At 39.2% G+C, this 26,151-nt stretch overlaps 1 protein-coding gene across 3 annotated transcripts in view; it reads left to right on the top strand.

Moving 5' to 3' along the window:
- The first annotated feature begins 1,193 nt into the window (after window positions 1-1,193).
- ARHGAP10 (Rho GTPase activating protein 10) overlaps window positions 1,194-26,151 on the top strand; it is a 130,820-nt gene continuing 105,862 nt past the window's right edge. The window contains exons 1-3 of one of the 3 annotated variants that reach the window (XM_026848015.1): window positions 1,194-1,281; window positions 18,238-18,333; window positions 18,425-18,486. In XM_026848015.1, coding sequence (XP_026703816.1) covers window positions 1,224-1,281; window positions 18,238-18,333; window positions 18,425-18,486 — 216 coding nt within the window. In that variant the 5' untranslated portion in view covers window positions 1,194-1,223. Of the gene's footprint in view, window positions 1,282-13,343; window positions 13,457-18,237; window positions 18,334-18,424; window positions 18,487-26,151 lie in introns of those variants that run through there. The other 2 variants (XM_026848016.1, XM_026848014.1) reach the window with 2 other exon arrangements.

Raw genomic sequence — 26,151 nt, 5'->3', positions numbered from 1 at the left:
TAGACAGGACTTTTTTTCTATTCAGTGAAAGGCTCTAGTCCTGACACTACCTTTGTTGATAACTAAAAAATACTTGTAGACATGTAAACTAGAAGATTCAAACAAAATATTTGTGTCTTAGCTATGCATCTTACTAATTATTTGTGGTATAGCTGCAAATATCCTGACTTTGGTGGAATTAATTTGGGAAAAAAAAACCCCAACAGAACAGTTTACAGTCAGTTTTCTCAGTGGGTCTCTCGCTTCTGGAGAACTGGAGTCATAATGCTGGTATGGAGAGTTTTATTATTGACCAGCAAAGATCCTTGATATCTATTCTCCAGCAGTTGTGTATTTTCTCATCTTGTTCTTAGTCAACACAAATAAGAACAAAGATAAATAGGAGTCATCAAGTCTGTGTAGAACCAGGGTTGTTGCATTTCCCTTAGTTGGACACTACTGTTCTTGAAATAGAATTGCAAACCACCTCTGTCATAAGATGAAATGAAGTGACAGGCACAGCTCTGTGCATACTGTTTTTGTTTTTGTTTTTTTTCCCCTCACGGAGTTTGTACTGTATGCAACTACTCAAAAAACCCCAACATATTTGTTTTGGCTGGTGTCAGCCCTCAAAATTTCTCATGGGCCTTGGTCTTTTGGGTAGAAAGGTAGGGGAGTTTATAACTTTATGGAGTCGCAGTGAACCACATCTAACAAGTTTTACAGGTTACTAGAGGTCCAGTGGACTGCAGTTGGAGAATAGAGTAGGCATACAGCTCTAAAGCTTTATCAACAGGGTGAATCCTGACCAAAAGTGCCAGTTCAAAAGTGAAGCAGCCTTAGTTAATCGCCATCAAAGGCTTAATGTTCTTCGTTATGTAGCTTCTGACTGATCCTGCCTCAGATTTTTCATGCCAACATAGCCTTTGTCTGTGCAGGACAGTGAGAAACAATACTGCCATAAGATTGCAATTTTTCTTAAATGCAGAGAACACTAAATCATTGTGATGCTAGTAAGAGCATGTACAAACCTACTGCAGCTGTAGTAGTGGCCTGGCCTGTGCTGCTGAGACCCACATAACAGCTTCATCTGACCCTTATTTCCCTCCCCAGAGTCTGGAAAGTGCTGCTTTTGTGACTGCTGTCCCATCCAGCTATAAGGAGTTCTCCTTTGCCTACTTGCAAAATGTCTGCAAAAAGCAGAGGTGTTGTACCTGGACAACCTGTGAAGCAGGCAAGGTGCCATGGTCTGTGACTCTAAATTATTTCATATTGGACATACTCAGAACAACAATGAAACAGGTTGGAACAGCCTAGACCTTGAACCTAGTGCTTTTCATTGAGTTGTCATTGTAGATTGTGTACTTGTATTGCATTTTGTTCTTGTAAGGCACGGAAAAGGGCCAGTTTAAATGGGCAGAGTAGCAAATGGTTGTCTGAGTTGGAGTAATGAATGCAGAGCCTAATGCTGCTTAAGAATCCAGTATATTTTGGAATATCACAGCTGATGTGTGAAAATGGGGGTTCTTTTCCCTTGCTTCAGCAGTAGTTTTAGTATAAAACTTGGACATCAGAAGAAATATTAGTAAATGAAGGAAGAAATGCATTGAGAAACTTTCAGTGTAGCAGTTATTTTTTTAGTGCAAACTGTGACTAGAAAATGAGATTAACAAGGAATTTGTAAATGTGTTGGCCATGCGATCTTCCTGCAACATTCATAAAGAGCTTTTGTTTGTGAGAAGCAGAGGAAAAGCAAGAAGCTAGGAACTGCCACATTGTCTTCAATTTTTATTTCAAATTTTATTTCTTTGGAGGAACAAAGCATGATTGACTTTGAATGCATTTCTCATTCATCCTAATGTAAAAACGTTGTGTTAGATGATGTGACCTAGTGGGATATTTGCTAGTACCTGTACAGTGTATTATGTTGTTCACTGCGGTTCTGAGGACCACCTGCGGACCACTTCTGTCTTTGCAGTCTGCCAGCAGTTCGTGGGCTGCAATTTGTTAGAAACTGGTCTGATGTACATCATTAGGACTAGGTCGAAAGCTCCTGACTTCTACAGAAATCAACAACTATCTTTTCCAACTGTCGCTGGGAAATGCATTCACTGAACACTTCAGGCTTTCCAGTATTTTGCTGCCTTATTTCCATATGTGGTAGGTTGAATGAGGCTAGTTGCTTTGATGTACAGACTTCTTACTGACTTAAATGTTGTGTTTTTTTTTTTTTTTAAATAAACATTTTATTGATAGAGTAGTCCCACAACTACAAAGCAGCAGTGCAGCACAAGTGAGATACAAAACTGGGATTCCTGACTCCTTTCTCCTGGGCTGTATCACCTTTTCTGGCAGATGAGCTGTGAATTATTCAAAATAAGGTTTGAGCAAATGGAAGTGTACTTGATTTGTCTTATGACAGACCCTTTAATCAGAAAACTACTGTCAGCTTTTCAAAAGCTTGCTGTGGGATACCTGCCTCTCAATATTCTGATTAATGTTTGGATTTTAAATACATGTGTGTTGAATAGCTCTTGAGCACACTGTTGTTGCAGGACTGAACTTGACATGGCAGAGCATCGATTACTGCTATGTAGCAACAACGTATAGCAGTTGTTCCAGGTGCTTGGAAGTTTTTTCATAAAGGTGGTGATCCAGACACACAAAGTACGATGTTCCCCAAACTAAAAAATGTTCTTCACAGATTCTTCCAGTGACCCATCTGAAACTACTTCTGAGAAATACTGGCAGAATTTTGGGAACAGGCTTTATGAGCTGAAGAGCGGAGGCCGGAAGGATCATGGCTGGATGAAGGATACTGCATTCATTCATTCACCGTGGTTCTGCAGGGGAAAGAATGGATCAAGTATGCTACTAGATGGTTATCTTGGGTTAAGGAGACCAGCTATGAAATGTTAGCAGAATCTCCCGGGGGATTTTTCCTTTTTTTCTTATTTCCTTTTGGTTTTGTGTTTTAGTATAGAAAGTATAGCAGGATGTCCAACCAGAATAACTGTCTATGTAGCTGCACACACCACGTGTGCCTCTTGCGTGTATTTAAAACGAAGGTGTTTAGATTACAGTGTCAGATTAAATCCCTAGTCTGTATTCTGTGTCCCAGATGGTCACCTTGAATAACTGTCTGCTGATCAAGATTGGGCATGGTTATGGTGAGACAGGAGGCCAAAACCTGAGGGAAAACTTATGCCTGGTGTGACAGTTGCTCTTTCTCTAGCTACAGAACTTGTTCAAGTAGTTCTAGTAATGCTTTCTTTTGGGTTTTATCTTTCTGAGGGAGGAGAGGAGAATACCATTATTTCAGTTCTCTAGGATAAGAAATGCATTTTCCATTGGAAAAGTAACTTTTAATAGTGCATCTCTTTTTAATACTATGTTAGGTACCTGAAGAAGAGAGGAAATACTGCGTTACAGCTAAAACCCATGCTGTCCTGTGATTTGACTTAGCTGAGTAATCACTGCACCCGACAGTCTGCCTTCCGCTCTCTTGCTTTCAGTTTATGATTTTGAATATATGGAAAGTCTGTGCCTCTTTCATTTTAGCCTGAGTTGTAGGTTTTCTTTTTCCCTTGAGGTGGGAGGGAACAGGCTACTGAAGGAGCCAGATGAAAAGATCTAATTTAGGGAAATATGTATCTTACATTGTCCCATAACTCTGCCACTCCCATTTCTGTTGAAATGTGGGGTTAAGTTTATTACCCAGGTTAATTTTAGGGTGTACTTCACTGCTCAAATGACTCTTATCGTTAATTTGTGTGTTTTGATAAGAAACTTTGATAAGTATTTATTAAAGGTTTTGGTTTTGCAGCTGGAATCAATGTAAAATAAAACGAGAAGTCAAGGGGTATTGCATTAGGAAATAACCCTGATTTGTTTTTCTCACTCAAAGGAAAAAGTCAGAGAAGAGAGAGGACTGGGGGAAAAAAAAAAAAAAAAAAAAAAAAGGATAGTTCCTCATAACTGCCCCGGATCAGGTTCTTTTTAATGTTTGTAATTAACCCTGTAGCAACATTAACGAGACTTTCTTAGGTGTTTCCGCATGCTTTCAGGCACGTATGTCCTGCACTGCCTCTATGACCATTTGTGCTAATTAGACAGCTTTAAAGGAGAAAGGAGTTTCTTCTACCATCCAGGCTAATTCCTAGTTTATTTCAAACTATATTCTCCCATCTATTTTTTTTTTTTCTCCTTGAAAGTACGTACTAAAAGTAGAGGAGGGGGGAAAAAAAACAATCTCCCTAAAATAGAGACGCTGCAAATTGTTGTAGAAGTATGCAGTAAGTGGAGTGTTCCAGCATGGCTGTTGTGATTCAGGTCCCCGAAGTTTGTCTTAAACGTGGCTTTGCTAGGTTAGGGTTCTCTGCTGCGCCTCTTTTTTTGCACAGAGCATTCCATGATCCTCCTGCTGTTACGCTGAGATTTAGAGGCTGCAGGTTCCTGGTATATGGTCAGTTTGCCCCACTAATCCTCTTTCCTCTAGAGTCTTGAGAATCTGTGGCTCAAAGTGACTCTGTTTTCAAAACCTAAACGTTTATTTTGCTAAAAGTCTGTGATACACTGATATTTTTTTTTTTTAATACACCAAAACCTAAGTGCATATTTTTCCTTAGCCTATGATATTTTTCTTTGCAAAGATCAGTAGCTTCCTGTAGCATTCTATTCACCTACATTTCCATTTCAAAAGACACAGGCTTGGTCACTTGAGACTGAAAGTCTGTTGATTTGCCTCAGACCAGAGATTGGAGAGTATTTAAGCACCATCTCTTTAGTGGGATCTGCAGAAAACTGTTTAAACCTGGTTATTATTTTTGAGACAGTTTACCAAAGAGCCCTTTTCATTGAAATGTCTGCCAGAGAAATTGCTTTCTTGTTGATTTGTACTCTAAATGCATAAACTGAGGTGAACCACATGGCAATTGGGTAAATTGAATGATGATTTTCACTGGTAACATTTTCTATTTTGCTGGTAGTGTGTGCAGGGGCAGAGGGTGGGACAAAGAGAGGACAACTACTTAGTCTTCTCTATAAGCCTGATAAAATTTAGTTCTAAGCAGGCAGTTATACCCCACGGTTGTCATAATATTTTGCATTTGGTGCCTTTTTTCAAATATTTTTCAAATATTTGTTTTGGTTGGTGTCAGGGATTGTTAGTTAATTATTTTCTTCCATCATCTTGGTTGTTTTCTGCTTGCTTCGAAGCTTGATGTATGAATAAATAATCTGATTTAAAAGGCATTCACATTTTTGTGAGCAGCCAGGACAGTTTGTACCGGAGAGTGCTAAATCCTGAGCTATACAGCCAGTGCAGCTGGAGTGCAGAACACGGTGTTGTTTTTCTCCATAGAACAATTCTGTGTATGTAGGTGTACACGCGGTGTGTAACTTCGTGTAGTACAGATACAGTATGTTCACTGATGAAAGCTGCAGCATTTCCTTCAGATTGTTATGTAATTCATCATACCTTATTTGTATTGTAGCAATTTCAGGCAACATCCTTGAAATCTGGGGTTCTTTTGTGAGTATTGTACATATAACAATTGTGCCCAGGTGGCCAACAAGGCCAATGCCATCCTGGCTTTTGTCAGAAATAGTGACCAGCAGGACTAGGGAAGGGATCGTCCCTCTGGACTTGGCACTGGTGGGGCTGCACCTTGAATACTGGGTTCAGTTTTGCGCCCCTCACTGCAGGAAAGATATTGAGGTGCTGGAGCGCGTCCAGAAAAGGACAACAAAGCTGGTGAAGGATCTAGAGAAGAAGTCCTGTGAGGAGCAGCTGAGGGAACTGGGGGTGTTTAGTCTGGAGGAAAGGGAGCTGGGGGGAGACCTTATTGCTTTCTACAGCTACCTGAGAGGAGGTGTGGCAAGGTGGGTGAGAGGAAATGGCCTCAAGTTTTGCCAGGGAAGGTTTAGATTGGATGTTAGGCAACATTTTTTTCACTGAAAGGGTTATCAAGCATTGGAATGGGCTGCCCAGAGGAGTGCTTGAGTCACCAGCCCGGGAGGTATTTTAAAGAGTAGATTTAGGAGTATTTAAAGGTGTAGATGTGGTGCTTAGGGACATGGTTTAGTGATGGACTTGTCAGTCTTAGGTTTGCAGTTGGACTCAGTGATCTTGCAGATCTTTTCCAACCTACGATTCTACAATTATATAGCATAGATTGGCACTGTCCAAACAGTTCCTCATTTGAGTTGTTAGGCTGGTAAAATGGATTTTTTTTCCCCATTTTCTCTTGTTTTAGAGAAGGGAACCTATGCTTAGATTTTCAATTTGACAACATCTGTGGTCAGTCGTGGGTCAGCTTTAGTCTGCTGCTCCCCTTTTGTCCACTTCTTATTTGCTCTCACACATACAAATAAAACTCCGAGTATGCTGAATATGTCTGGGCTAGCAAGACAGTTGTGGATCCTTTGTATGATGATAAGCAGGGACAGTACTTGAATATAAGCTGTTGTTGGTGTGTCCAGGGAAGAGAAGCAAAGCAAAAATCAATACTTTCTGTTTTATAAACAAATTATCCAAAGCTTAGTAATGCCTCAATCCCAGGAATGGTAACAGAAACTTCACAAATCCAAACATTTTAGAAAACAACTTTCTTTTTGGGAGTACAGGCTCACTCTTTTTTCCTCAGCTTCCATCACTGAAACTCAAACACTACTGAACCAAGTACTAAACTCCTGCATTTCTAGTCTATTATATAAAATGTTTGTCTTACCACTGAGGTGGTGAGAATAGTTACTTCCAGTGCAGGAAATGCATATTAGTTTCTAAGGGAGGTTGTGAATAATTCCATGGTATTGCTTGACTTATGCAAGAAACTACATTATTTTCTCTCTTGTGAGAACACCTTGTGTCAGAAATGCAGCTGAAACCATTAAGTTATGGAAAAAACAAAAGTTACTTAGGCTGGTACTTTCACTCTTAAATTATAGATGTTATGTCCATTTAGAAACAAAACCAGCTTGACTTTTCTCTAAAAATGAGATAGTAAATTTAAGCTAATACTTGTGTCAAAGCATAAAAGAGGTAAGTAATCTAAAAAGGATTCTTACTGTGCCATATACTGTAGATCTTCCTGTTGTTTGAAAACAGAATGGAATATGAAAGTTGCATTAGAAGACTAAACAAACAGCTTTGTTTCCTGCTTGTAAGTTATGTTGGTATAGCTGTGTAGGATTGCAAGATGTTTCTTTCTTGCCTTGTGCTTCTCATCTCATGAGGATATGATAGTTGCTCTTGACTATCCTAAATTGCTTTTGCCCAATTGTTTTGGTTTTTGATCATTTAGTGATCTTTGTTTTGGGAAGCAGTTGCCACTGATACCCAGATTGGAAACTCATTTTGAAGAAAAGTACTGAAATCCCAGAGCAGTGAGACTTTCACATACCTGTGTGCCAGTAACTGTAAGGTTAAAAGTTTTTTCCTAATCAGTAAGTTTGACTGTGTGTCTCTTACATACATAGTAAAATCCTACAATTGATACATTGGCCTCTTGCAAAATTTCTAATCTGAAACTGGCAGAAAGATGATGGGATATCTTTGCAGGTAAGAGTTCAAATATTGCGCAACTATCCAGACCAGAGATGAGTAAACTTTCTCTTTTGGCATATACCATACTACATAGCTGAATGTTTGAAGAAATATTTCCTGGCAGGGTCTGTCGGTGGTTATTGATGGCCAGAGCAATAGTGTGGTTATTCTGCTCAGGCAAGTAAATTGCAGTAACTGGAGAAGCTGGCAGGTGAAATGATGCATCAGGGCTTCCTCTAGCAAGTTAAAAGAGCAACAGTGAGAGAGCAGTGAAAGGGGAGTGTCAGGCTCATCCTTTACTCTCTTATATGTAATGTCTTTCAGTACTTTCTGCTAGTTTTATTTATTTAAATGAATCCTGTATTCAGTTTGTGGATGTTGAAATACTCCGTGATGTATGTATATGGTTTTGGTCTGACCTAATTAGAAGCTTCAGTTTTAATTCGGAAAAAATTTCCATTTGACACACACCTGTTGTTTTGCTTTACATGTAAAATCCCTGTTTGACAGTTCTGGATATGTATGTATAAAACTTTTTAATTTGGGAATTTAGTTTAGCTACCCACTGCTATGCTGTCTGATATTTTTTTCTGGAAACTATATATGACGTAAGTACAGGCAGTCCTCTGCACCACAGTTGCTGCCAGCTGTGTTCTCTGTCAGAACTTGGATTCATTTCACTGCTGTGTCTAACTACAGCGAAGTTAGTCTTGAACTCTTCTCTCTTCAGGGGGCCTGTTGTGGTCATCCCATCCTTCTCGATGCTGAAAACCCACCCCAGCTTGCCTACTGTGTACAAAAATAGCCTATACCTCAATAAAAGGAGTGTAATGCAAATCTTGCCAGAATTCCTACCCTCTGCATATTGAATTTGGATTTTAAGGGTTTTCTTGTGTAGAAATGCACTAAATTGTCAAGTATTTTCCCAAATGTACTCATACTTTCACCTTTTAAAAAATAAGTAAATAAATAGTCCAAAGTTTGGGCACTTGGCCATTACTTGCTGAATTACAGAACTCAGCTGCTCATTTGTCTGATTCCTCATTGTATTTTTCTCTGTCCTCTCCCACTTGAATCCTGTTGCACTTGGGAAAATAAAGCTATACTATCTAAGGTCTTTTCCAGCCTACTGGAAGAAATTTGTTTAATTTTTATGACTCATGAACAGAGGAACTGGTGAAAATGTAATCTTATTTTCTGAGCCTTTTATGGTCTTACTGTTGACAAATTATTTGGTAGCCATTTCATATAATGCTTTAATTATACGTGTGCAGGTGTGCTGAGTGCATGTTTGGACACGTTTTCTTGTGAAGAAATCACAGTATTGTGCAAGTTTGATCTCCTTGTGGGTTTTTGTCAACATGTGCAAATGTTCAAACAGGCAGTAATTCCATACAAGCGACAGTGTTTTGAGATCTGCCATTTTGAAGAGAGAAAACATTATGAATGGTCCTTTTTTATTTTTTGTAAAGATTTTCATGTTTAATGTTGACGTTTCTGCAGACTTGATATACTTCATAAAATATTTCAAACCGTGAATTGAATAGCATATGCTTTTAAAGATGATAAAAATACTTGCTCTAGTCATTCATTAAGGAGGTGGCTACCAGCTTTCCTTGTGTTTTGTCTGCCCACTTTCCATTCTGGAATTGTCTTCTGACTTGTGGGAAGCACTGACACTTGTATTGTTTGCAGATGGCTAGAGCTAAGCAGGCAGAGAGCTCTGTCTGGGAAAAGGCCTTCATTGCATGAAATCCTGTTCAGGATTCATTCAGCTACAAACTGTGGGGAAAGGGTGGCTCTTTTTTTTTTTTTTTTTTTTTTTCCCCCCTCTCCCTTGCTTGCTGCTGTGGAGGAAGAAAAGATCTTGCTGCAATTAGTTATTGGATATGATCTCTCCCAGATGTCTTCTCTGCTCAACAGCAGCAGATGCAGCATGTGGAAAACCTGCAAGCTGGCATGTTTGCCGTGACTTTCCCATCCAAGACTGAGCTGTGCTCCCCCTCCAATTTTCTCAATCACATCAAGTTTCGGTCACACATGTGCTTTCTAAGACAATAGACTTCAGATAATGAGGTCAGTCCTGTTGCTTGGAAGGGGGAAATCTCTGTGCCCTGGTGATGGGTCAGCTCCTCCTGCTGTATTGATGTAACAGCTTTACCTGACCCATGAGTGAATTTTGATGACTAAAGAAATTAGGTAGATATGTCCTGCTAGTTACTTGGCTTTTGAGTTCTCTGAATTCAGAGAGTATTTCATTTAAGATGAGCTGTGAGGGGTTACTGCTTCACTGTCCATATTCAGATTATGGATTTGATTATGTGGGGTTGCTCCCAACTCTTACAAGTTGGCAAATATAATGACAAAATGGAATTTTGGCCCAACGGTGAATTAGTCTTTTCTTTTGCAATCAAAATAATATTTCATCACAATATATTCTGGTTTATGTAAATGTTATTGTCTGGGAAATAAGTCTGGGAAAGAAAGTGATACTCCAGAATTAAAACATTCAGAATGCTGATGTTGGATAAGTATCTCTACAATAAACACTTTTTTTCCTGTAACTACTTCCTCTTCAGCTGTGAAATTCTGTAAAAGAAATAATGTTTTCAGTTATACAGCACAATTTTTCATCCTTAAGCAGCGTGGTCTTCTGATTTACTGAATGCCCTTGCTTGTTTGCAAATTGTCCTTGAGACATCAATAGCTTAATGTAGGATGTAAATGGTTTGTGAAACAGGAATTTTACGAAATAAATATGAGTAATGAAACCATGAATAAATGCAGGAGGGCCTTCAGATCTGTGGTGTTTGACAAGAATGTGAATTGAAGAATACAACATCTGGAAATTTGTGTTCAATGTAGTTATTAGAGTTGACTTAAAAGACAAGTCAGTTTGGAATTTCTACTAGAAAATTCACTACTAGAAGTCTAGTCTCATCTTCTGAATTCATCTTTACATTAATAATAGTAAAATCCTGATCTCTGAAAAGGAGTGGTTTAATCTTATTTTCTAATTCAGTCACTCTATGCAAGACAGTCCCCAAGTCTGTGCTACTTACAGAGCTGAAGGTACTGTAGAAAGTTTTACCAGTGAAAGCTTTGATAGTACAACTGTGTTGTCATTGTGCATCCAAACTATTGCTTCTGGACTGATGCAGAGTTTTCTTCTGGGAACAGATTATAGATGTAACGTTGGTGTTCATCTTGCTGCCCTACGGTGCAGTGTGATACAGGGAAACCTTTGCAGCAAATCCTGAACTAGTTTTTATATCTGGGATCTGTGTGAATTTCGTGGAATGCTCTCAAGTTTCTGCATTGCAAATTTTTTTTTTCTTAGTCCTTGCTTTCTAATTTACTATTCCTTTTGGTCTGTTTTGCTGTCAGAGAGACAAGGAGATGGTTATGTTTCCTTTGAAGACAAATTATCCTTGTGGTATTACACACTAACTTCTATCACAGTTACCTTGACCCTTCAGCAGTCTTCAGGATGCAGAGTGGTTGCAGGAATGTTTCTCCCTGAATTTATTAGCACAGTTTTGTAAAGCCAGGGATGCAGCTTGTCTTTTTCTTTCATGAATTGTAACTTATGCTGTGTTCCTGAAGAGCAGAACTGAAAGATTTAGTCATTATCTGAACTGGCAGAGGGGTGCGCTTTTTTGTAAGAGCAGTTGGAGATGCCTTTCTCTCCACTGAGATACTAAATGTGCTGTTTTGCCCAACCTGTGTTGCCAAGAGGAAAATACCTTTGACAGGGTCGACTCGGGCTGACTTGCTGAATTTGAAGATCCAGCTAAAAAGGCAAATAATATGTGCCCAAGAAGGTGTGGTGGAGCCCAGGGACAATACCAGTGTGATTTGGCCGTTTGCCCATACTTGCATAAGATGCTACTTTGTGATATATTGTATATGGTAATTAACATGTTAATTTGTTGATTCTCCATGTGGAGAAATGTGGAGTTTGTACCCTTGTACTTGCAAGGGTACAAAGAGAAGTGAGTTAAGTCTGTTTGCTCTGGTAAAAGTTAGAGAACTAGAGAAGGCAGATAGTGATATGTGTTTTACATTATTATGCTGGATACTTTCTATAGGAGAAAACAACGGTTGGAGGTTATGGCTTCTAAAACGTTTTTCATATCTACGAAAATAAGAGTCCTAAAATCTGAAAGCTGTCTTAACTTGCCTGTTTTGATCGATGTAGAGAATAGTGGCATTTGGACTATGGGATTATGCATTTGAGAAAAGGAAGATCATAAAATATGACAGAAGTAACCTATGGAATAGAAATCTCTGTCTTAAGTGGGGAGAAGGTTAGAATATCTCTGTCATGTCATTTACACGCGGTTTGTTCAAGCTAAATAGCCTGTTTTTACTTGTTGAATAATTATGCCTTAATAACTCCAGCATGCACTAAAACTGGTAATAAGGAATGTCAAACACTGTGGAAGAAACATTTAGGAGCAGTCAGCTTCTAACAGAGGTGCTGTTCTGAAGGATAATATTCGTTGCCCCAGTATTCGGTTTCTCTCTTTTTCTTAGACTGGGTAATAAAATATATGCTTTTCTTTTTTTGGCTTCTAGGTGTTCACTTCCTGTTGTCATTAGTTGGGAGTTGTGACAAAATTTGGACTTTTAGTGTAACAGAAGAATGACATGAATTCCTATCTGTGACAAGTTAAAAAGAAATTCCACTAAAGAATACAATCTCTAAAATTGTTATAAATTTATTGCATTTACCTATAAATTACCTGTGGTGTTTGTTTTCCATTTTATTCTTTTAATTTCCTTCTTTCTGTTAGATGCTGAAGTGCAAAGTTTTTTTCTCTTGAGTTAGTTAACAAAACCCCTTTCATGTTAATTTGATTTTTTTTTCCTAAAATATTGCTGCTGCTGTTGGCTAACTCTTCATCTTTTTCATTGTATTTTGAAAATTTAAACTCTCATTCATGTGTGTGTGTAAACTTGATTGAGAGTAATTTCATTCTGACACCAAATCTCTAAGGGTTTTTAGTAAATAATAAACCACATTGTAACTTTGGTACAATTGGTGTAGATTTGTCTCAGACCTGAGCGTGTAAATGTGGAAGGTATGAAGCTGTCAACTCCTGGATGCTCAGGAGCTGTGGCTGGAAAGGTCCCTTTGGGCCAGGAAGAGCAGAATGCTGTGTCACTGGTTGAATTAAACTGACATGGTGAGAGGTTGTAGGTTTTCTTATTTGTTTTTAAGGTACAGGATGATCCAAATAAGCTTATACTGTATTTGGGAGGAGGGGAGGGCAAGTTGAGCTACTTGACGAGTCACTAATGAATTTAATTTTAATCCCAATACTTGAATTTGGTAAGCTTTCAGAAACTCGTGAGTTGCTGTGGTCAATGTGACATTGTCAAAATGGGACTCCAGAAACCTCATTTGAACTTGATTTCCATTCTGGTTTTGGAGGGAAATGAATAACTTTGTATTTTAGAATTATTGCCATTTTCTTCTGTCTTGATGAGTCTCTTTTATTAGATAAAAATTAGTAGTAAAAAGCTTATTTGGTTTTAGAGAGTTTGGAACATGTTACTGCTCTTATGGATCTGCCACATGGCTTGCATCTCCTAAATTGAGAAGTAAATCCTGTTTATCCACCTCACTAAGGTAATAAATAAATCCTGTTCATGTTCTCAGTGTGATGGATTATACTAGATTCATTGTTCACCTTGCTAAAGGGGACACAGAAGAGAAACAATGAGTTGCTTTTGTAAACATTGAGATGGCGCTTGTTTTGTACATAACATCAACAAGTCTGTGTTGCAGCTCTTGGACAAACTATTTTAAGTGCCCTGTTCCTCTGAAGCTGCTTCCTTAGCTCTTGGAAGTGAGATTGATGCCTGGGAAGAAAAGGGGAGAGGTTCACTCTCACTCAGCTTGTCCATGCCTGTTTCACAATGGTGCATAGCTTGCCTGATCTTGGCCTACTGTGCGGAAAATGGATTGAGAAGTCTAATATTAGTCCTTAATGTAGTAACAGAGCTTGAAGACAAGCTTGGTAGTTAAGTCCGATATTCATTAACCTTCAAGCTTTTTGAGGAGAATGTTGTGAACGAGCCCAGAGCAATTTTAACCTATGTTAAATAAAGCTGCTAGAAACCTGTCATTCCTGGAGCGTATACATTAGCGTCAATGAGGTGTGTAGTTAGGAATGAGGAATGGCGATGTAATTCTGGTCCTTCTTAAAAAATCGTCATGATACTGTAAGAGTGAAGCTTGATGTAGAAATCTGTGTTTTGTTGTAGTAAAATTTTAACACTAATACAAAAGGTAATTCTTCTGCCATGCAATGCAGATCTGGGATAGCCTTTGGAAGCCATATGGCCCGACTTCATGCAATTTTTCATTTAGGTAGTTAACACTGAAGTTAGTACTGAACTTAAGGTGATTGATTGGAGTCTGGTACTCTAAGTGAGGCTGGCCACCGCCTAGCAACTAATGGTGTTGTGTTGGCTTGGCTCAACTCAGATAAGGAAGAAAAATATTTTCCTCCAAATCCCAATGGAAGAATATAGAGTTATTTGTGTGGGGCACAGGCAGTACATCTGGCACAGGAAGAGCTGACAGGAGTGCTTGTTACCAAAACGTTTCAGGGCAAAGTGGGAGAGTTGGCATCTGCTCCTTTTTCTTTTGGTGTGTTTAGTTACATTCAAACATGAAAAAAGTATAGTGTACGGAGACAAACATTAACAGAGACAATGAAAAGCCCTGGTGTCCTTGTGTCCCTCCCTTCTCTCTTTGCAAATTCTTCTCTCTCATCAGTCTTTTGGTCAAAACATTTAGCAGATGCTGGGTTTCTTTTAGGGTTCTAAGAAAGTGAGTCTTTGAAATGACTCTGCCTTAGGGTTTGCCAGGATTATATTTTATTCTGGAAAGAGTGTTAGTGTTTAGTTGATAGTTAAATGCTCTTTGATCTTGAATACCCTGTTCCTCCCTTTAAATGATAGCAGCAGCTTTCAACAAGCAACACAACCCTATTACTGCTTCCTTTCTCTTTCTGTTTGGTGTTACTGTGTAGGATGTGGAGGTTAAAGGGAATAAAATGATTACTTCCCAACCCCCTAAACTCTCACTTTTTTCAGTAGGCCACAGCATTATTTGGATAATGAGGTAACTGGTTGTGCTGTTTGATACATACCATATATACTGTCTTATTCTAATGTATGTAGCTGGATTCCATATATGTTTACAGTCTGTTATATAACACATACTGGTCTTGTAAACTCCAATGCTGATGTGGAACAGTACTGGGATATATCTGTCAGTGCCAGCTGAATAATTTTGCTGTACTAAAGGTCTTCTGACACAGAATGGAAGAAAGCCAAGTTACATTTATGAAATTTCCAACTTGAGCAACAATGCTCAAGATTTAAATTGGAACACAATAGTAAGAGTGTATAGTATTTATGATGATATCAGCATCTAATTTGTTTTTCTAGAGTTTTATAAATGCTTATAAATATGTGAACATCTCTGTATGTACTGTAGGATATGTGGGATTTTTCAGGGTAAAGGCTGGACCAGTTTCATGCTGTTTGCCCCACAGTGGAAGGTTCGACTGCAGATGGTTCCAGGTGTCTGGCTCTGGCCATGGTTTGCCAGGCAGCAAGAAAATCCAACACGACACTCTGTTATCATTTTGAGTCTAGCCACCATCCTCGTAATTCTTCATGTGCTGTAGCAAAATGAGTTCAGTATTCTTGCTCTGAACTTTTGACAAAGTTTTCCTCCATCTCTACTTCATATTCAAGTTTTGTTTCTTTTGGTCTAGCCAAAGGCAGACCAGAGACTCTTCCATTCTTGTGAATAGCTTGGTACCAGTGGTTCTGCCCAGCAAGGTGTTAGTTTTCTGTTAGACCACTGCTATTTTGATGTAGGGAATGAAAATGGAAGGTGACCTTAAATGTAAATTTAGCTAAAATGAAACAAGAATGATGGATGATACATAAACACTTGAGGATGAATCTTGTAGTTAATATCTGCTGACTAATCAGAACTTAAAATCTTAATTTTGGCAAGAGTCAGGACTCTGATCATTGCAGCAGTCTGTTGAACCAAATGACTGGAGTGTTCTTACCCCATTCAGGAGGTTTGTTTCTTCCCAGTTACATCTTGCAACATGTGGTTGGTTTTTATTTTGCTCTAGTGGCTTCTTGCCTTTGGAAGTGCCAGATTCTTAAAATCCATCAGAAAAAATCTCCTCCTATTTCATTGTCTTTTCTTCTAGGTGTTGGTTCAATAGCCAGGTATCTGCAGCTTTTCTTGACCCATCAGGTCACTCTTCTGTGTCCCAAACCCTCAACCTCCCTCCACCTCTTAATGCTTCTCAAAATTTTTTGGGACAGTTCTTAAACATTTCAGAGATGATGTGTGGAAAGACATTGCAAAGATTTAATGTGTCTTCATGGCTTTAATACAAGAACTCCGCAAATCTGCCTTTGGTGTGTTAAAAGGTTACTGCTTCCAACCACCTACTCCAGCCCTTTGGTCAGTAGTTTCCAGTCCTTTAGCAGATTCAGTGAAGAAAAATGCATGAATGTGGCTTTCTGATCCTGTGAGAAGCTCTGTGTTTTGATTCGGCCCCTTCTCAACATGACTGAAGATGTTGGACTTTGCACTGAAAGAGTCGGTGTGTAGATACAGGTTCTGTCTGCTGTCGCTGTCATCAGAGAGGTGGCTTTTGGTGGAGAGGAGGAAAACGCAGTCACCCCGGAGGCTGTTTTGCACCGCTCTGTAAAGGCTCATTAAAGCCCATAGCCTACTTCAGTATTTTAGTACCCTTTCAGTCTGTGAAGGGGAAAAGGGAGTGGTGCATGCATGCGTGTGTGCAGGGCTGCATTCTTTCTCCTAACATGTACCTTGCTCAACTTTACTTGTGTACTTCACCTCTACAAGTGGGAGAAAATGTAATAATTGGTTCCTTTCTCTAGCGTGGGACTGGCTCTCATATGACAGGGCTTTGGTTGAGGATTATCAGATTCAAGAAAATTAAATAAGTTTGAGAGAGTGTGTGTTGTTGGACCCATTCTGCTGTAAATAAACTTGTGTTGTGACTTGGCTCACAAATAAGCATAACATTAGATGTTTAAGAAACTTGTTATTTTCCATATTTAAGGCCTTCAGAGCTGGCAGAACTTGTTTCTTTTGCTGCCTGCTTTATGAACAGCCTTTTAGCGCACAAGATGTTTGAGTTAAAATATCCATGTTTCGTTTCATGTGGGAATTATGTTACTTTTTCCTTTAACCTTATCATTCTTCCTTCAACCCTGTGCAGCATCTTCATGTGTTGAAAGGTACCTGTACAGGCTTTAGGAGCAGTGGCAAAAGGGAGATGAGAACCTGGCAGCACTGCATCACAGGGAGCAGTGCTCTTACATGTATGTGAGGAAAGGTCTAATGAGAAATGGGTGAAAAGAAAGAAATGTGGAATGTCACGGAACAGAAAGCTTTTTTTTTTTTTCCATTTTTGGTTGTGTCTTTCTGTTTGTATGTGACTTAACCTTTTAAGTGGTTGAACTGAACTTTCAGTGCAGCACTGTATGTCGAAGTTGTGTACTTGACTATGACACGTGATAAAACAATGTGTTGGATGTATGACCTGTCATAAAGTTGTATTTTAAAACAAAACAAGAACAGCAAAAAACCCCAAGTTTGTAGTCTTTTAGCTTCAGTTAATATTAAAAATGAAAATGCTTAGCTGGCTCATTAAAAGAGTTGTTCTTAGCCCTTTGGAACTGCATGTGATAAGAAAAAGATTATGGATTAACTAAATATTTCAAATTGTCTTTAGCCTTGGCTGACAACAAAAATGTGAGTAAAACCTTTACTTCTGGGTAGGAGTGTACCAGGGCATGCATCCTTTTTTTCCCCATTGAGCAATTCCATCCTTCCAGAACGTGTGAACTCCAGAACTGCAACCTGCATATGTCAGCACAACAGAAAAGTCTGTGTACACTGCTTGCTTACAGCTTTATAAATAATAAGGGTTTATAATGATGATATTATGGCTGAATGTAGAGTCTGATTACTTTGAGGGATGTAAGAGTGCAGCCCTCTGACCCCAAATTGTCAAATGCTAATAGGTAAAAATTGGGTTGAAGAAAATATTATAGGAATGTTACGAAGCAGTTGTTATACAAAATTAATTGTAATGCTGTGAATTTAACTTAAATAACTTTTGGCATAGTTTAGCTCCATCGAATTTCTAGTTCCATTGCAACAATACCTTTAAATTTGGTTTATGTATAAATGTTTCACTAGCAGAGTTATCCAAGTAAAGGATATAGAAAATCCTAAAATGCTGAGACACATGCTAGTGAATTTAGGTTAGCAGAGTGATACAACTGGCACAATTTACTCTGGGAGTTGTGCCTTAAACTTCTGTAGGTACAGATCTGCTAGTATGGCCTGTGTCCTAAACTGTGGTTTAGTGAAGTGTAAGAATAGGTCTAATATGGTACACATGATCATATTTGCTTCCTACTATATAGCTGAAATCTGCGCAACAGATTCCCAGATGAGATCAGAAGAGGATCAGACAATATTGGATGGCTTGTAATGTCCTTAGGCAGACCTGTGTGAAGAGTTTCTTGTAAAAGTTCATTATTCTAGGGTTAGGGGGATCTTCCAGCCTTCTCAAAATGATTCCCTAACCTTCAATATGTGCTTTTTTCCCTTGCAGACCTTTCAGCAGCCCAGAGAAAATTTGCCCATTCTCTGAGAGACTTTAAATTTGAATTCATTGGTGATGCGGAGACAGATGATGAAAGATGCATAGGTAGGTAGAAGTGACTATAAGTGGCTATATTTTGCCATGCCATCCTACAACATAGTTAAACTTTTTTTTTTCCTCTGGTTTTGTGTTACAGATGCGTCACTTCATGAGTTTTCAAACTTCTTAAAAAATCTGGAAGAACAAAGAGAAATTTTGGTGAGTTGCAATAAAAATTTTGCAAAGCTGTATGTATAGAAAGAGTAAGGTGAAAGTTGCAAAGAGTAAGATGGAAGTCAGAGTTGCTTACTGCTTTGTTAACCACCAAGATGTTGGTATTAATAACTTAACAGTGAAAGCTCTCATTGTGCAACCTCTGGTTCTGTAGTCTAGAGTTACAGACAGCAGCTAGATCTAAAAGAAGAAAGCTGTTATGTAAGGACAGATAACTATGAGTTGATTTAAAATTTAAAATCAGCGCTCTGATAAATTATGGCTGGTGTAAATGGGAAAACCATCGTAAAGTTGTTTACCATTTACAGTAAAAATCAAGATGAAAGACTTAATACTGCAGCAGGACACCCGAGATTGGGAATTTGGCCAAATTTGGAGGCAGGATCTCTGTGGCTCCAGTGTCAACACTTAGGTGGATTTGGGATGCAGTCTGCTGGCTGGATGCAGTGGCTGACTTATAAACCTTTTCTTTGTAGGTGAGCTTTCTGGTGGAGGCAGACTATGACACGTGCATCTGCAAGCATTTAGTTGCCCTGTTGTGTAGTAGAGAGTGTTCTGCCTTCCTGTGCCTCTGATTGCTGAGGGTTTTAGTGTGAGATGGCTCGGGTTAGCTGCACATAGACTGTGGGTTGAGAGCTCTGCGATACAGCTTGCCATCTTCTTTTCCTAAGTTGTCCAGAGGTTGGGGGATTTCTTTCTGGATGGTACCATGGTGCTTCTCTGCAGTTACATGCCCAGCTTGCGCTTCAGAGCGGGGATTCATGGAGCAGATGATGTGTACCCAGTTTTCTTCTGAGTGTGGTCAGACTCTGCAGCTAGGAAATGCTCTTAAATCTGCCTAGGTAGCAATTACGTTGCTCAGTGTTTGCCATGTGATTATATCTTTATCTTCCTGGAAGTCAGTGACCACTTGGCATCGCTGAGAGGAAACTCAGACTAATCTGTGTTCTGTGCCAGAAGCTGTGCTTGCAGTGTAGGAGTATGTAGATATGTGAGAAAAGAACTTACGAACATTTTTATATTTTTGTTTTAAACATTTCTCTCTGACAGTCCTGAGCCTGGTAATAGTCATGGTTCTTTGAGTGTGCCATGTTTTGTCCTGGTATGTTGTTCTCATCTGGAACCACATTTGGGTCAGAATTAGGGTCTATGTGGTTCCTTGCCCATTCCTACTAGAGACAGTTTTTTAGCATCTTGAGTTGTTTTGCCAAGTTGTAGGGATTTGCTCAAGTATGTTTGAATGCTGCTTTTTCTGTAATTTTGAAGTCCAGTCTTTACTCTGCTTTTTTATGCCATCCGTAGCTGTATTTTATTTTAATGAAGTTGCATACATCTAATTAGTGAAAGTCTTTGGGAAGTTTTACAATGAAAATACTTGTCACGTTATTTTCCACACTATTTTGGTATCAAATTTTTGAGAGGTGTCAGCTACAGGACTTCAGAAGTATGTGGCACGTTTCAGTGACTATATCAATAGAACTTCAGCAGTGATAGATTACCAACAGTCAGCTGTGCAGAATCCAGCACTGTCTGTATAGTAAAACACTACTGTTTTTCAGATTGAATGCCACAAACCAGTGTTACTTTTTTGGTTTTTTTTGTATGATGTCCATGCTTACACAGAAGGCAATAGGATGCTAGAAGATAGTTAATACCAGTTTCTTGATAAGTAAAAGATGAAATGCGGTATTTGTTAGAACAGTGGTAGTTTGATGAAAAACTGGCGAGTATAAAATATTGTCAAGCAAATATTTAATTCCAAATAGAAACAGAATATATTCCCGGAGTTACCAGATTTGTGACCTTTTCATTGCATCTATAGTCTAGCAAATGTTATGTATTGTTTCTAGAGTGACTTAATATTGGCCATAAGTCTCTGAGAAAATGATTGTGTGGTGACTGGTAAAGATACTTTTCAGCAGCTGCTACTCTGACTTTTTTTTTTTTGACATCTCAATGGATGTTTTAAGTAGCATGAGCACTAAGGATACTCCCATAGAGAATATTAGGGCACATTGCACTCACAGATGTTTAGAATCAGATCAGGGATCCAAAGAGTTTCCAATAAGATGCAAAGTATATAGCAGGATTTTTTTCAGAACTGTTCAGTTGTCTGTTACAGATGTTCTTCATTGAGCATTTTTTCCCCTTACCACCTTGAAGATGACCAGAGGGCTTCTGACTGCTTCACTTCTGTTTCAGTGTAGAATTGCAGATAAATTTCAGCTATATCAAGTAAAATTTAAGAAATTAATTAATTACAGAACTGAGGGAATTTCAGATATTGCTTTTTATTGAAATTTTTGGATATTTGAGAAGATCTTTTTACCATATTGTAAATGAAACAAATTTTTGCTTAAAATATATTCTAAACTGAAATTAAATGCTCATCACGGAATCATCTGGGCTGGAAAAGCCCTTGGAGCTCCTCCAGCCCAACCATGACCCTCACCCTGACCATTCCCAACTCCCCCAGATCCCTCAGCGCTGGGTCACCCCGACTCTTCAACCCCTCCAGGGATGGGGACTCCCCCCCTGCCCTGGGCAGCCCATTCCAACGACCAATAGCCCTTTCTGCAAAGAAATCCTTCCTCAGAGCCAGCCTGACCCTGTCCTGGGCAGCTTGAGGCCATTCCCTCGGGGCCTGGTGCTGGCTCCTTGGCTCCAGAGACTCATCCTCCCTCTCTGCACCCTCCTGTCAAGGAGCTGCAGAGGGCCATGAGGTCTCCCCTCAGCCTCCTCTTCTCCAGACTGAACCCCCCCAGTTCCCTCAGCCGCTCCCCAGCAGACCTGTGCTCCAGACCCTGCCCCAGCTCCGTTGCCCTTCTCTGGCCACACTCGAGTCATTCAATGGCCTTTTTGGGGTGAGGGGCCCAAAACTGAACCCACTCAATGAGGGGCAGCCTCAGCAGTGCCCAGCACAGGGCTCAGATCCCTTACCTGTCCCTGCTGGTCACGCCAGTGCTGACACAAGCCAGGATGCCATTGGCCTTCTTGGCCACCTGGGCACACTTCTCAGGGTTTGTCTAAAAATATTGGTTGTGATGTATCCAGAGCCCATAAAACTTTCTGTTAATGTTTACCACAGATTTACTTGTTTAGTTATCACTTGTCTGGTGAATATTTTATTTGGTGAATATTTAATAATTTTATTCAGATGTTGGAGTCTTCCACTTCATGATTTACCATCTCTTCCATCTGCTTCAAAGACTGCTGAAAATATATCCCAGCTGTCAAAGGATTTAGTTACTTGTGAAGAGGGAAGTTGGCATTAATCCATACATTTCACTGAAATTATTGTGGAGTAGCCAATACAAAAAAATTATGCTTTTCCATAGCACTGTAGCTTAGTGACATTCCCCAGGGCAGGTAAGAAATAGATCAGTTTGTCCCTGAGAAATTCTGGAAATTATTTTTACATGTTAGGGATGAAGGGAGTTGTAGGACTTACGTGCTGCCCCCTTGACATTACAAAAGTGTCTTGGAAGGGATGAAAGGGAACTTCACAAGGCTACTAGGAAAAAGTTGGGGATGAACAAGCACCAACATGGCCATGGTAAGATGCTCTGGCCTGCTACTTTGGCATCCTCCTTCTTGCCAGGTAGGGCATCCCACCTCCCTCCCAGCCCCAGTTCTCCTGTCAGCAGAAGCAAGTTTGGTTCTTGTGATGGAGTCAGAAAAACAGGCTTTGCAGGGCCCTTGTTTAAGCTGCGGTGACGAGCAGTGCAGGGCTACCTGGTAGGTACTGTTCACCTGTGCTTATTATCCCTTTCCTCCTTCTTCACTTTCCTTTTTGCCACCTTCATACCTTCCTTCCTCCATCCCAGTCTTCTTCCCAATGACCAGCATATCCCTAGTTTGTTTTCCCTGTTGATTCCAGTGTTGTTAAATCATAACCAAATTTGACAGCACTCCCTCAGTGAGCTCAGCAGTACTTGGCACTCCTGGTGTGGTCACCCTGATGTGCTAGCTGGGCATGTGTCCCCTCCCTGGAGGTCCTCCATCCTGCCCTTTAGCTGCTTCTAGGGTTCTGTTTTTGACATAACTCGACCTTAACCTCTCAGGAAGTCAGTCAGCCCTCAGGGCACTGTCTGTAAATTTTTTCAGCATCTCTCCCGGTTACAGGCTGTCTCCAGCAATCTCTCAGCTCCTGTCTAGCGGTGTCTTGTGTCCTGTTTGGTTAGCTGGCTCCCATGCCAGGACTGAGCTAGCTGCCTGTGCCTGCACCCCTGCCAGAGCTGTGACTTGAGGCAGGGTCATGTATATGGGTGCTGGTCTAACCTAGTCCTTAAAAAAGTTCCAGAAACAGGGATTTCTCTAGTTTTACTCTGTTTATTCTGTTTTTTTAACCTGATACCCATTCTAAGTGTCCCTTACTGCAGGTTAAGCTGGGAACTTTTCTACAGTATTCATGGAGTAAAACCAATCACTTTTCCTTTGTAGTATTTTCACTGTTACCCTTTCAAAGTGGTGATTTGCATCTGTATATCTCCTTATTAAATTTAATTACACTGAGTTTAGACTATCTCTCTTTTATGTTAAAATTATTTTAATCCTGCTTTCTAAAAGCACTGACATTTTCTCTTGTGTTTATGTCACTCTGTGTGTATATTAATCAGTGTGGTGGAGTTGTTAGTAAGTCACTTTGTAACTTGCTGCTGAAAATCTGATCATGTGGGAAACTTGGCTGTGATTTCCTGTATGATGCCTGATATGTCATCTTAGCTGAACAGGTATTTTTCAGTGTAGTTTTGCAACCAGGATGTTGTTTTCTCATTCTTGTGGCTTACTTGTTAAGACCAGGTCGCCACCTTTGCTTTTGAGAATGTCATTGAAGAGATCAACCACTGTGCTGATCTCAAAAAGGAGACTACATATTGTTCTTAACAAATTCAAACTAGCTTTTAACCTTCTGTAGTGTGTTCCAGAACTTTTGAGTATGAGAGCTGCGATGTCTGGTCTGTAACTCAGTTCCTGCTTTCTCCACTTCTCACTTCTGCTGCTGTGTGTGCTCTTTTACCATCCTCTGGGACCTTGCTGCCTGTCCCTTTAGTTTGCTTTCCTGAGTTCTTAAACTACTCTAAAGCAAAGCCTCTTCTGACTTGAATGCAATTAATTCTTCAGTTGCGTCATGTAGGAACACATCTAATTGTTCTTAAGAAATCCTTACTGTCCTTAATATTAATTTTTTTTCCCACTTTGTTAGATGAGTTTTTTCCTTTGTGAAGACTGTTAAAATCTGCTGTTGTCTTACAGTCAGCTGTTGGTTTGTTTTAACTTTCCAGTTAAATAATGGGTTTATAGCTTCCTTCCTCTCTGTGTTCTGAAATACATATGAAGAACCTCTTTTTTAGGGTTTTCTTTGTCTGTTGCCAAATAAAATGTGGTTTTGCCTTAGTCTTTCTAACTTTATCCCTAAATACTTTTGTATCTCCTTTTTAGTCCATCACATTTCTCTTTGTATAGGATTTCTGATACAGTTACATTCACCTTACTATGTTTCCTGTCACTCCCAAGGCAATATAAACTTTCTGATTTACTTTGGTAGGGTCTTTTCTACTCCTGCTACAGTTTTGGCACACTTCTGTTCCTTTGAAGGAAAGATGCTACATAGTTATTTTTTGAAATTTATTTTTTTAACTTTTTTTTTTTTTTTTTAAAAAAAAGACTGTTGTTCTTATGCCACAGGTATCTTTGCAGTCCTAGCCTTCCAAAATTCCTTTTCCATTCTTTGTCAGTTTTACCAGCTTCTCAGAATCCAATTAAAAATACAATCTCTCTGAAAAGCAGAATTATTCCCAGCATATATCAGGAACATGAGAAACTGTTTCTCTATGGATTTTAAAAGAAACATCTCACTGAAGTCACTATTTCATTCTTTACTCTTCTTCTTCCTCTTCAAAAATAAAGAAAAAGGGGGAGAGGTTTCCCAAGTTAAAAGAAGTTGTTAAGGTTCAAAGGCATACACTCAAAAGGTTAAAGATAGAATTTGAGTAATCTGTGCAAGTACGTTCATATACTTATTTATAGTTATACTTACCTCTTAGATCAGGTATTTATGAGTATTTATTTCAGAAGTTAAGTGCTCACTTAACACACAGCATTCATGAATAGCTTTCTATTACCTTTTGTTCAGTGACTCTGTGTTTACGCCAGTTTACTCTGCTGTGAAGATGGTAGTATTAATTTTTCTGAGCTTTTCTTTGGTCCTTTGCAATTGGGTATTTAAGTGTTCGTAAATCTTAATCTCTCTTCACAGTCATCTGAAGAAATCTGTGTGGAGAAGCGATCAGTTTACTCACTGATTTAATATCCCGTAGTTTTAGATGTAAGATGCATTCAAGATCTGTTTAATAAGAGTTCAAGGTATTATATAGTACTCTGTATTTTCAGATCCTTTTAAGTCCACTGACAGTGCAGACTACTGGGTAGATCAGCCAAGACAGTGGAAAAGACATAATTGGTGACCACTTCTGAAAAATTAGGTGAACATCTCAGATGCAGAGATAAAACAGAATTTCTCAGAAACAGCATTTGACTACCTTAATCACAGGTTCTAGATACTTTTTTTTTCCATGTGCAACTTGTGCAATTTAATAAAATCTTTTCCAGTTTTAGAAACAAGCAGAACAATTGTTGCCATATCTCATTGCCCAGCCTTTACTTCTCTACAGGTCATGAAACCATATAATTTTCAGCATATGGAACACAAATGCAGAGCTATGACTACTTAAGGCACATCTCTGTTTTGATGATTCCTGACATTGAATGTTTTATTTATTTAGTTATTTTTGAATGTTTATATATAGTCTTCTGAAATTGTTTTGTGAGTTACTTATGAACTTGTGCACATTACAAAATGAAGATGACAGATGTCTATACAATAGAAAATAAGTACAAAGCCAGTTCTGGCTGCATTCCTCCCACCTCTTGAGTGAATATGGCTGAAAAGTTCTGTTACCACTAGCTGCTTCTTCCAGATAACTTCGTGGTCTCACAAGCATCAACATAACTCACGAGAGAATTTTCATTCTGTTATTTCATCAGTGGGAAATGTTTGGAATTTGCATTGTAAAACTGTCACCAGTTTGGATTTTGCTGGTTGTTAATAACACCACTGTTTCTTGCAGAGGACAGTGCTGACAATAATCGACCAGTTCATTCTTGACTGAACACTGAAGCTGTTGTTCACTGTTGGCTTCCTTGCCTTTCAGCAGCATCTTTTTGCTCAGCAATGAGCTTTGCCATGCACGAAGAAAATGGGCATTATGTCATTTCCTTTCCCGAACAGCCTTTTCGCTTTGTCAAGATCTTTTCACAACCATTGATTTCAAAGACTGGAAATGATTCTCTGGTTATACAAGAACCAGACCGATGCTCACATGGTTCAGCTCTTGCGTGTTGGATTTGTTAAGGGAAGGTGTTTCTTTGAAGGAGTTATCCACAGCTTTCCTCTATTTAGATGGGGAAAAGGTGATTTGTTGCCACTGGTGAAACTCTGTCTCTATTTCTTTTCCTGCTTTTTGTGTTGATGACTTTGTGGCATTTTTCTCTTTATTGTGGAAAGTATTTCATAAGAATATCCTTGTTTGAAAGCCAGGACTATTGAATTAGCTCTTAGTAATCTTTACTAAAACACACTGTATTAAT

This window comes from Athene cunicularia, assembly GCF_003259725.1.
Source record: "Athene cunicularia isolate RWA chromosome 4 unlocalized genomic scaffold, athCun1 chr4_part2, whole genome shotgun sequence".
NCBI lineage: Eukaryota > Metazoa > Chordata > Aves > Strigiformes > Strigidae > Athene > Athene cunicularia.
Note: the sequence above shows the minus strand (reverse complement) of the source record. Positions and strands in the feature narration are given on the sequence as shown.